Source organism: Hippocampus guttulatus, chromosome 6, assembly GCF_054856545.1.
Source record: "Hippocampus guttulatus isolate MCC_2025c chromosome 6, RoL_Hgut_1.0, whole genome shotgun sequence".
Lineage (NCBI taxonomy): Eukaryota > Metazoa > Chordata > Actinopteri > Syngnathiformes > Syngnathidae > Hippocampus > Hippocampus guttulatus.
In genome coordinates, this window is record NC_141266.1 from 19,591,938 (window position 1) to 19,603,943 (window position 12,006).

Genomic DNA, 12,006 nt, shown 5'->3' on the forward strand with positions numbered 1-12,006 from the left:
GATTGTTGACCCGCCTTTTCCGCTTCTTCCTCGATTTGACAGCTCATTGGTGCCGTCAACCAGATGACGACTTCCGGTACCGCCTTCTCATTTGCATACAGACCATGCATTGACATGCTGATTGACGTCTTAAAGCCACAGTACACATTTAATACTGGACGCTTCGTGAGGCACGCTATCGAATGAGATCCAATCCAAAAAATGTCTTCGATATTCATTTGACATTCTTTTTTGATTGTTTTTCATAACTATGGAAGCGTATTGCATTCAGTCGAGGAAAAAAAAATTCTTGGGAGTAAATTTTTGGGGCTTTTAAAAAATATATATATTACGGTATATATTTTTTCAGTTCTTCAGAACATTTTTTTTTGAATGACAGAAAAAAACATGACCTGGAAAGATGGATGCTACTTTTTTTTCTTATGTGGTCTTGAACCTTGTAATGCGATCACCTCACACGCCAAACGGATAATGACTCCCTATCAGGAGCACAGTGCGACCATTGCTGTTCTTTGGATTGGGCCAAAATGTACCATGACACCAGACAATGCATACTGTACAATATTATATGTACGTTTTACTTCGCATGGGATTCTTGTTCTTGCAAACAGACGACGCTTTGTCATGGCACAGCTGCATTTCTAGGGCATCTCATCCAATTCGAAGGGCTCCGAAATGTGGAACACAGTTTACAGGGATTAGCAACACTTGCATATCGTCCCCATTGGCAGCCACACACAAAGGATTGAAGAATGTCAAAGGACATTTGTCAAGAGGCCTAGTAACAAGATCTAAAAATACACACACCATTGTGACCCTTTGCACAGTCTAAGGGAAGCGATGTATCAAGTACTGTACATAACAAGGCTTACTTATGAAGGACACAAAGCGATATGCCTGAACACTGAACAACATGTTCATTATTGTGCTCGTTAATGAGTGATTGGTGAAAGACAAAACACATTTTCACGCTCAAAAAGAAACCCAATATGGAGGCTGATCTTTTTTTTGCATCATCCCATGACACATCAAAGACCAAAATAAAATAAATAAATCAGTCAGTCTAAAATTGCCTGCAAGGTGTTACTATGTACCCCCACCTTTGTCTACTTTGATTAATATTGTGTTTGTGGAATAAGAATTCAGCAGCAAAATACACCTGTTTTTATCCATCTCAGGGGCGGCCATTTTAATCTGACTACCGTGATTAGAATAGCATGGCCTCTGCTGAAGACCAGCCTTGAGATTTGGCTGTTAATTTGAAGACACTTTGTAGTCCACACGCTAATGGAGGCATTAAATCTGCTCTGATTTCTGCATATCTATGTTAATCCATCTGACTGGGAACTAATCGTTTGGATCTTTCACACTCTACTGACCCCATGAAAGACAACTTCTCTTTTCTATTTGGGGATTTTACATGATGAGCTACATAAGCGGAAAAAAACACACCTTCGGTGCTCTTCCTACGGGTGGGGAATAACAGGATGTGTGTTTGCGGTAACGTGACTCAGGCAGGAAAGCAGACAGGAAATGTCTCCCCCTTGTTTGACTCCAAGATTGTGACACGGTGAAGGTGACCTGGGGGAAAAATTACGAGGACGAGTTGAGTCAACTGCGTTCATAGCGTCACGCTTGTCGAGCTGCCGTTGTTTGTTTGCTCAATCGCCACACCCCAATTTTGAGTCTGTGTGTGCTGTCATGTGGCCTAAATGTTGGTGTGTTGATTCTAGGGGAGTGATAAAACCTGTACGGATTTTTGGACCACTAACAACTAAATTTGTGGCTGTACAGGTAGATATAACGATACAGTGTTTGTAGAAAATAAATGTAGTTAGATATCTAGCTGGGTTGATGTACGGATAGATAGACAGCTGTATAGCTACAGATTGACGTAGCGTCTAGCTAGATGGACCTGTAGAGCTATAAATTGACATAGCGTCTAGCTAGTTAGCTAGCTGGACAGTTGGTAGATGGACTTATAGCTCGGTAGAAGAGGTATAGATACTGTAAATGTTGCCAAGGGGTTAGATATTAATGTCTGTGTTTTAAATAGGACAATAAAATAATACTTCTACACAAACTGTACGCTGATGTCTTCACATCGCAGCTAGGTCTCGTTTCCTCAGTATTGACCCATGAAAATAAAACTATTTCCAAAAGGTTAAGTGTGTAGTCATTTTTGTGGGATACGCTGACGGATCGATAGCGAGTACAAGGTTGTAAGACATGAAAGTAGTCGTAGTTGTCTAGATGGACGCCGTACGGGTATTTGATCGATAACGCAACCACACTATGTAATGTTGTAACTCGGGTTCACTAAATGCTGAAACCTGCACATGCTGCGTTTTCAGAAGTGTTTTGAGAAAGTTATGTAACCGCAAAGAAAGTTTCAGGCAGGGCTGGTCACATGACCTATGGCCGATTTTCACTTCCTCTCAGCTTCCCCGGGATGACCCCCCAGGAAACCGTCACTCAACTAAAACAGAGCCATTTCTTTTTGCTTTTATATTTCCTGCCATAACATGAATATGCCATCCTTTCGACATGGGCTCCATTAAAGTTACTTGTGGTTTACAACTCAACTCTTATTTAAAAAAATATTAAAAATTGACAGCTGATGGATATGTTCCAAAATGAAGTGAAACATTTACAGTGAATATTAAACAAATGGCAATTTTATGTAAAATATAAACACATTTGTGACTTTAAACGTGAATCGTCCTTTTTCACAATCATTTCGAGAACTTTGCGACCATTCGGTGTCTTTCTCCGTGTAAGCAACGGCCTCATGATTCTCTTTTGGTGAACTTGGCCTGCAGGAAAACTCTGGGAACGCAAAGTCCTTCTTTCTTGTTGACCGTCTCCCTCTGGACGTACTCGATGGTGATGCAGCAGAAGCCCGCTTCCGAGAAGAGTGCCGCCAGGAAGTCTGAAAACACGGATGCAGCGCATGCTGGGATGAGCCATTGATATGATTGTTGGCATGCGCCTAAGATGAGAACTATAGTCGACGCCAATGTAGACGATGACGACGTTGCGTGTCATGGGGTTACGTAACATAGCAACACAGCTGAAATATGTTTCAGCGCATTTTAATTTTTGATTGGTATATTATTTTTATTCCAAGTATTTTTGTATGGTAATTTTATCATGATTTTTTTTTTTTTTTTTTACATTTTTGAATGTACTATTGTTTCAATATTTGCACTTATTTCCCAATATTGGGGCTTTTTTTTTGCTAATATTTTTCTCGTAGAACTAAATTTTTCAGCCTAATATTTTTTTCATGTTTTTTTTCCTGGTAGATTATTTTAAATAATGGCTTGTATTTTGATATTGATTTTTAATGTTCAGTATATAATTTTTAATTAATGCTTTTTAAAAACATTTTTAGTTATTTCTGGCTATTTAAAAAATATTTCCCCAATATATTTTTTTGGGATTATGTAGTATTTGCGATTGTTTTTTTTTTTTCCAACTAAAATTTGCAAAGAGTTGTAATTATTTCTCACTATTTGGATACTTTTAGCTAATGTATTTTCCTATTATTTTATATTTAATTCCCATTTTTTTGCAGATAAAAACTATACTACTTAAAGCATTGATATTTGAAATTGAATGATATTTTTTTTAATTGTAGTATTTTGCCAATATATTTTGAGTTTTGCATTTGCAATATTTATTTTATAATATTCTTAGATTTAGACCCGAATATTTTAATGTATTTAATATCTGTTGAATGTTGTTGCCTAATTTGTATTTATAAATATTGACCTTTTTTTGTGATAACATTTTAAATTCTCATAACTTTATTTCTTTGCGCATTGTCCTATTTTTCATTTTGTTTGGAAAGCTAATGACAATTTTTTTTCTCCAATTTTTTGTGGACATTTCTGCATTCTCTGACATTGTCTTTTTTTCCTCCTATATAATTTGATCATTATTGCTTCATGTTTTTGTTTTTGTTTTAAACAGTGTGCAAGTGCGCCTAAAGCTTTGACTCATTTTGCTCACGGTAATCATGACATAAAACTCCCAATTACAGTGAATGCATATGCGAATGCTGGTCTCTTAGCAATTGATGTGCGCACCTTTGGAGAAGAAGTAGGATCTGGTTCCATCCTGTCGCACGTAGAAGTTATCTGCCAGCTTGCTGCTGGCTTTGAACCTCCGCATGGCGTGATCGTGCACACCATAGTCTCGGAAGAGAACGACGCCTCCGTCTTTCAGCACCTTCGGGGAGAATGGGGAAGTGACGCTTTGCTCATCATGTACCGTGAACTCCAGCGGGATTTTTTGCCAATCATTTTTTAAACTGGGTTTTTACAGTATACAGGCAAGTCTGAAGTGAGTCCTTTAGTGTAGTACCACAACATTTCTCATCAAAGTGATAAGGCATGCGTTTTTGTTTCAAACAATCTTTGTTGTCAACACAACATAGTTGGTCGACCCCCCCCCCTCCCCCATTTATACAAGATCTCTAAGAATTTCATTCCAGCAGGCAAATAAGAAAAGGCCTTGTGGGACGGGTAAAAATATTTTTCATGTGGTCTCTCTATAGCGCAGATTTTCAGCTCGCGCTGACCCATGGATCTGGAGGGTACACTGTATTCAAAATGGCCAAAACCACAATCACGCTCGTACCGTGTGGATGTTGCGCACAGCCGACGGCATCTTGTCAGGATGGATGGCGGACAGCACGAAGATGAGCATGGCGCTATCCACGCACCCCTCAGGAACGTTGTCCCGCAGGTCGTCGCGGGTGAGGTCGCATTGGAAGACGGCGCAGCGCTCGGGATGGCACAGGGGATTCTTCTGTCGGCGAAAAACAACAAACTCACATCATACCGCCTCTGCTCTTAAAAATATGTCATGAGGCACATTAAACATGCGTTTGAATGTGATTGGCGAATGGTGCACACATCAGAGTTGTTTGTTATCCTCATTCAAAAATATATCGATATTTTTTATTTCACACAGAATGGTGGAAATTTTTTAAATGACTCATCTTGGTCTCTTTTCTTAATATCACAGAAATCTGGCAAAGGTGTGGAGACGTTTTAGACTGTAACAGAAAATAAGTGACACTGGCTCACTTTGACAAAGTCAACTGCTCTGGGTGAGAAGTCGCAAGCATAGACAAAGATGTTGCATTCTTCCTCCAGCAGAGGAAAGATGCAGTTCCCCACGCCGCATCCCGCCTCCAGCAGGACTAACTTCTGTGAGTCAGACTGCAAAACAAACATGATAAAAAAGAAAAAAAAACATTTACATATTTAGTTGTATGACTTCGATTGTTTTAGAAGCTGTTGGACTTCAAGGTGCAGCTAAACTTGATGCGCTCTAATACACTCTTTTAATAGTCAGTTGGCAGCATTCGGCAAACTGTCACTGATTTTGAGAATTTAAATGCACAATAATGACTAAATTTAAAGAGGAACGACGTCGTACATGCCATTATCAATTGTCAAGCTATCAAGAAGCATAATTGCACCAAATTCCAACTAACGACTTAAACAATTTGTGGAAAAAAAGATTTTACCACTACAATCACATGAAAACAGGTACGACTCCTGTTGATGTCATCAACAAAGGGTGTTGTAACTTGCTGCATTGACTTTGTTATATTAACTTCGGCAGATTTGGGAGGGAAAATGTACTTGTCAAAGTCGTATTTTTACGCAATATTGTACTTGGGTATTTTGGCTTAGAAGAAAAGTGATTAAAATATGACTGTTACATTTTCCTCTCCACCACAGATCATTTGCACTTATTCACGGCAAAATAACGCTAGGTTGCCTGTCACGGCAAAATAATCACTGCGTTTGATATATTCGTGCTTCAAATGTGTTGGTTTGTCATAGACCTCTGTCACATGAATGTTTTTTTTTTATTCCAGATGTACGGTATTTTTGTGGCTTGATTCCTAATTACTCACTTGTCTGCACGTCTTTAGCTCGTCGAACTCTCTACTGGTCCAGTGTCTGTCTTTGAAGAAATTGGTAGCGTTCCTTTTGTAGAACAAGTCCCAGTTCTTCTGTGCTTCCCTCTCCAGCTTCATCTGCTTGAAGGTTGATACCAATTTTTGCTCTCCAACAGACTTCCTCTGGTTAGAGACTTCTGGTTTGTTGACTTCATCGTCTTTTACGCCGTCGTCTTGATCACAAATTGTGACGCTCTCCCCAGGGCTTAAAGTTTCATTCTTCGGCGCGGCCATGCTGCAGTAAAAGCGTCCCGTTGATGGTGTGCTATAATGCAAACATTTTAATAATAAATTGCTACAAAGAGGCAAGAAACGACGCAAAAATTAAAGTCCAAGAAAAAAAAGGTGCTTTGTCGGCACCCAGCTCCATGTTGTGCAACATTTTACATGATCCGTGGAAAAACGAGTCCCGGAAGTCACAAATACAATCAACCATCCTAGGCTCTGCCTCAAAACGAGGCCACGAAATATTTTTTTTAATATATAAAAGGAAATAATTACTTTATGTATGTTATTTACGATGCTAAAATATTCTCATGAATTTGCATTAGGATGTAACGTCGTACAAAAAGTCAGTGTTCAAATTACACATACGTTAATCTTTCCCGATGGTCAAATTAGTTGTATAAAAAAAACAATTCCGCGCTTGAAAATACATGGAAAGCCACACACGTATACTTATATTTCAGTGTGTTTTAATGTTTAAAATCATGTAATTTTATTAAATTACGTGAAACGTTGACGCCCAAGCTCGTTAACACGGCGTGCACAATATATATTTTTTTGTTATGGGGACGATGAAAACATGTGGGTTGTGACCCACTCTCATTAAACTAAGTACTGTATACAGAACGTGTAGGAAATTGCAATACAGAAATGGTATGAAACCACCAAATTACGCCAGGGAGGTCACAATGGGTGTGATGATCAGAGTGGAGCATCTGATGTCGACGTCACATCACACGTCTCCATACGTTGTGAAACGCTTAAAACCACAACTATGTGTTTTAAAGTCTTTTTTAAATGCATATTTGATGCACCAGCAGCTGTTTTGTGTATAAATATCGTTAAGGTGGGAATAACAAATAAATATACTTTGCCTACATAGGTCGGACCACGTTGTGAGTATAAAGATTTTGATCCTATTTATTAGAGAAAATACCAAAATTGACAAAACACCATACTGGACTAAAAAAATTAAATACAATACCAATAACATGATTATGACAAGGCAAAAACATTTAAAGAAATTAAAAATACTATATTGAACTATGTTAGAAAAATATGAATTATATTTTTAAACAAAAAATATGCCTTGTGTGTCCGTATATATAGTACTGTATTTCAACAAAGAAATGGCAAAATCCTGTAACAAGTGTGCAATGACAAAGGATTCATTCATTTTTGACAACTTGGACAAAACGCGGAAGTGTCGTGTTAGTGACGCACGTATGTTTTGCTAGCAGTTAGCCTCGTGGCTAACGTCGCAACGGACTTAACAAAAATCGCTTATATAAAAAGCTTTTGTTCGTTTTTGTGTGTCGAATTTGTAATGAGCGTTCGGCTCCTGTGAAGACCAGAAAGAGAGAAGATGAACGGAAGTACAAACCCGTTGCTGGACAAAGAAGAACATGTTTTAAAGCTCGGGGAAAGCTTCGAGAAAAGGCCCAAGTCCTCCTTTCATACCATCAGATGTGAGTCAACACCCACTGCACAACCACTTCTTACAATACATCCTTATTCTATCCCATCTGTTCAGAAAATGAGAACATAATCAAAATGGTGGTACGTCATTGCATCATGCTTATTTGTTAGGTGGCCATTTGCATTGTCGTACACTGTTGGGGAAAGAAAGAGGAGTAAAAAGCCAGTAAGAATCTTGCTGGTGAAAATGCAAAAATAGTATTAAAAACGACAATCTTGCTTGAGAAAAACAATTGGCAGAAGAACAAAAAAACGTGAAAAAATATTTTTGGACATTTAAAAAATAGTAAGAGATGACAAAAATTTGTGGAAGAACTGACAAACTACAAAAGTAAAAATGAAAACACTATCAGACCCCCCCCCCCAATATATATATATATATATATACTGTATATATATATAAAACAATTTCAGCAGCATAAAGTTAAGCTGTGCCCCAACTCCCAATTTTGTTCAACCCGGTACTGCTATCAAAACAGCAGATCCGACCGACAGTTCTGTCACTCATTGGATTTTTTTATTTGATTTTTAAAGATGATTTCAAACCGGCGTCCATCGACACCAGCTGCGAAGGGGAGCTGCACGTAGGCAAAGGAGACGAAGTCACCATCACATTGCCTCACATTCCGGTACACTACACTCGCGCGTGCTGTAGTGTGTAGTCACTCGAAAAGTGTGGTGAGTTTATTTGTTTTGTTTTATTTATTTATTTTTGGTCGTCAGGGCTCCACCCCACCCATGACGGTGTTCAAAGGCAACAAGCGGCAGTATCAGAAGGACTGCGTGCTCATCATCAATCACGACACGGGCGGCTTTGTCCTGGAGAAACTTAGCAGCAGCATCCAGGTCAAGAAAACCAGGTGAGCACGCCACCGTCTGAATTTAGAGTTGCGCGCCGTCGGTGTAGTGCCGAAAATGTGCTGGGCAGTACTGTGGTCAATTGGAAGAGATGCAGCATAAATAACGAGAAGAAGTGACATAGAAGGTCCCCTACTAATCTCCCAACGTCATCGTTGCTTTTGAGCGGAGACAATATATGCATGTGATGGTTGTATGCTCAGTTTGTGGCGCTGCTCAGTGTATGTTCAACATGCGTGTTGAAGTTCTATACTCACACACACACATAGGCAAATTGTAACAGAAAAGTAGACGACAAGGACAATTGGGGAATTGGGGAAAAAAGTGAAACCAAATAAATAAAATTCAGAGTCGTCCCTCGGTGGAGGAATATTTACAAAACGGAGACCTCAAAAGCAAAGAAAAATGAATTAAACCTAATTGCCACAAGATGGCACCAGAGTAACCGTTGCTGTGGACTGAACAGAAAAAAATGAGATTTTCAGCAAATAATGGGAAATAGGTTGCGTAAAAAACCATTAAAAAAAGTTTCTATCCCGCTCCTCATAAATGACGTTTGGTCAGCAATAATGTTGCCCGTGACATGTTCGCTCAGGGCTGAGGGCAGCAGTAAAATCCAAGCTCGCATCGAGCAGCAGGCGGTGCGGACCACCCAGGCGGGACCTCAGTTTCGGGCCCCCACTAAGCCGGGCACCACCGCCAAGACATCGCCGTCGCCCTCGAAGGACGACCCCTCGCCTGAGCCGCAGCTCGACGATATCAAGAGAGGTAAAGGCGGCCACGCAAGGACTGCAGTCACACAACTTGCCAAATTGAGACCTTTTTTTTTTAAATGCAAAATCCAGAGTGATCAAAAGTGCAGAGTCTTTTTTTTTTCTTTTCCCCTTTATCCCACAGAGCTGCGAGCCGAAGTGGACGTAATCGAGCAGATGAGCAGCAGCGGTAGCAGCTCGTCCGGCTCGGCCAGCGCGTCGCCCAGCCCTGGCAACAGCAGCGATGATGGCGGCGGAGGCGCTTGCGAACGCGACGGCAACCGCCCTCTGGGCCAAGTCCCCTCTACGCCCCCCAGCCGCCACTCCCTCGCCAACGGGGGCGCTGAGCGGCCGGCGGGCGCCAACCACCATCTCATCAACACACTCAGTGAGTGTTGAAGTTGCACTATTCACCAACATTCAATTAACTGAATGTCAAGATGACAAATCAGGAACAACGAAAACATTTTTTGTGATTATTTATTATACATTTGCATAATGTGTATGTGTACATTGTTTTTAAAGGATATGTATTTATATACATTTATGGTATATTTTTATTTTTAAAAACATGGGAAAATGTCTCAAAGCATTTTTTTTCTTTTCTGCCTTCTGACGACGGAAACAGGAAGTGATCTTCAGCTCAGTGAGTCGGGCAGTGACAGCGACGATGACTGAACCGGACAGACGCGCACTGACGGACTCAACTCACTAACGCCGGCGTGACTGTACCTTTACTTTTGTTTTCCCTCCTTTGGTCCCCCACATCTGCAGTAAGATAGAGTGTATTTTATTTTCAGATGTCACATATTTAATTTTGTATAAGAGAGAGACTTTATGGATGGAAGATTATATATGAGAGCATGATTTATTTTCAATACATTGTTATTGGAGGTACAGCCTTAGTTAGGCTTTTAATAAAAAAAATACTTTGAAAAGGGAAAATAAGGTTTTCGTTCATGTTGTTTGATGACACTTTACAGTCCAAAAGTGTTAAACCACTGTTTATTCAAAAATTTTATTTTCCTAAAATACAGTCAAAAACCAAGAAAACCCAGTCTATGAATGAGTTAAAAAAATATTTGTTTTTGTGGAGGGAGGAGCTCATTAAAACAAGTTTTAAAAAAGTCACAAGTGAGCCAAAACTAAATTAAATGAAAATTTTTAAAAAAAATGCCGCAATTGAAGGCACAACAGTTAAGGGAATCATTAAGTGTAATCAGTTATTTGTTTTAAACAGAATAAAAAAATCTTGAAGACATTCAGGAATTGATGATGGATGGATAAAAGCAGCTCATTTGAGTAAAAAGCTTGACATGCTTAGAAGCCAAAAATTGATGAGACATTGAAGATTTTTCGCATCAGATGAGCTACACAAACGTCCCTTTTTTAATAATAGCCAATTGAGATTATATTAGACTTTAGTTTTAACAGGAATTTGACATGTTTATATGCGGCTTTAAAAAAAATAATTCTCATTTTTTTTATTAACTTGTTCTCATTTGTCTGTTGGTACTCATCAAGGTTATTCTTGGTATTTTTATTTCAGTGGTGATTTTGTGCAAAATGGCAGCTGAGAGAATCCTCGTGTTGACACTTTGGAGCCGCAGCTCATTTTGTCGTACGGAAGAGTATGTTCAAATAAAACTTCTGAAAGAATGTTTGTTGCGGTCATATGTTCAAGTTGTGTGTACAGTACTAGAACCTTAAGCTGGCTATCAAGAATATTGAACAAATGCTTTAGCGACATCATTTTCGAATATTACTTCAATATTCGTACATTTAGTACCGTAGAAGAATGACGTGACTGTTTCCAGTCAGTTTTTTTTCACTACTGTTTGACAATTTCAGCATACTAGTAATACAACTACACGTTTCGCGTGAACTCGACTCCTGCAAGCTCCTCGTGAAGTGCACTGGAGCACACAGTTGCCAACTATTATCAAATAAACGCTCTACAGTTTTCCAAATACGATTTATTCAATATCCTTATTGTAGTTTAATATTCCTGTACAGTACACTCTGTCCTCACGAGCAAGACAAGTTTGGGCACGAATGTTTTGAGTGCTAAGCACACTGGTTTGACAAAATACTCATGTCTAGTGCTGCACAGGTAGTCCTAGTAATCCGCAGAACCAATAAAACTAATAAAGCTAACAATACCCACACTGACTATTCAATAGCACCCAAAAATATAGTTTGACTTACTTTTGGATGACTTCATTTTCTTTCCACGGGGTCATTCAGCTGCGTTGAGATTTCTGTCCATGATTGCTTTAGTTATGTTTGTGTGCATTCCTCCAAATCAAAATACTGTTTATTAATTATCTTACTATACCATCATAAATCAAACGAACTAACTAAACGCGCGGTTGACGAAAGTTTCCGTCCAAAGTGTTCCTTGAACAAGCGCACCTGTTGCAATTATCTAAGCACGTTAACCAGGAAGTACGGGTCAATATACTTTTCGAGCGAAGCAGAACTTTCCCCCCAAAATAAAATAAAACAAAAATAAAATTCTTCAAGATTGTTGTCTTCGTAGAAAATACACGTTAAATACACGTGTATCCATTTATTTATACGAAAACGGTATATGTCAACGCAACACAAGTCGAAACATCGATTATCTTTGATGGCTCTCGGGCGACATCTTGTGTCGATAAATGATGTCGAGGAAACGCCCAAACAACTTTCCACAAAGGCATT

At 39.2% G+C, this 12,006-nt stretch overlaps 2 protein-coding genes across 4 annotated transcripts; one reads left to right on the forward strand and one right to left on the reverse strand.

Annotated features, from left to right (window-relative positions):
- Positions 1-2,660: 2,660 nt before the first annotated feature.
- mettl6 (methyltransferase 6, methylcytidine) lies at positions 2,661-11,755 on the reverse strand. 3 transcript variants are annotated; one of them, XM_086113015.1, is made up of 6 exons: positions 11,509-11,755; positions 5,942-6,251; positions 5,100-5,234; positions 4,648-4,815; positions 4,095-4,236; positions 2,661-2,932 (listed from the first exon to the last, which is right to left on the reverse strand). In XM_086113015.1, the coding sequence occupies exons 1-6, from the start codon at positions 11,541-11,543 to the stop codon at positions 2,790-2,792; spliced, it is 933 nt and encodes a 310-aa protein (XP_085969141.1). In that variant the 5' UTR covers positions 11,544-11,755; the 3' UTR covers positions 2,661-2,789. The 3 variants fall into 3 exon arrangements, with proteins under 3 accessions (XP_085969141.1, XP_085969140.1, XP_085969142.1); XM_086113014.1 differs by having other exon boundaries at positions 4,648-4,818; positions 11,509-11,752; XM_086113016.1 differs by lacking the exon at positions 11,509-11,755 and adding an exon at positions 7,596-8,037 and having other exon boundaries at positions 4,648-4,818.
- On the forward strand, positions 7,309-10,959 carry eaf1 (ELL associated factor 1). Its single transcript, XM_086113017.1, has 6 exons — positions 7,309-7,680; positions 8,225-8,319; positions 8,414-8,550; positions 9,144-9,316; positions 9,446-9,688; positions 9,929-10,959. The coding sequence occupies exons 1-6, from the start codon at positions 7,578-7,580 to the stop codon at positions 9,976-9,978; spliced, it is 801 nt and encodes a 266-aa protein (XP_085969143.1). The 5' UTR covers positions 7,309-7,577; the 3' UTR covers positions 9,979-10,959.
- Positions 11,756-12,006: the final 251 nt, after the last annotated feature.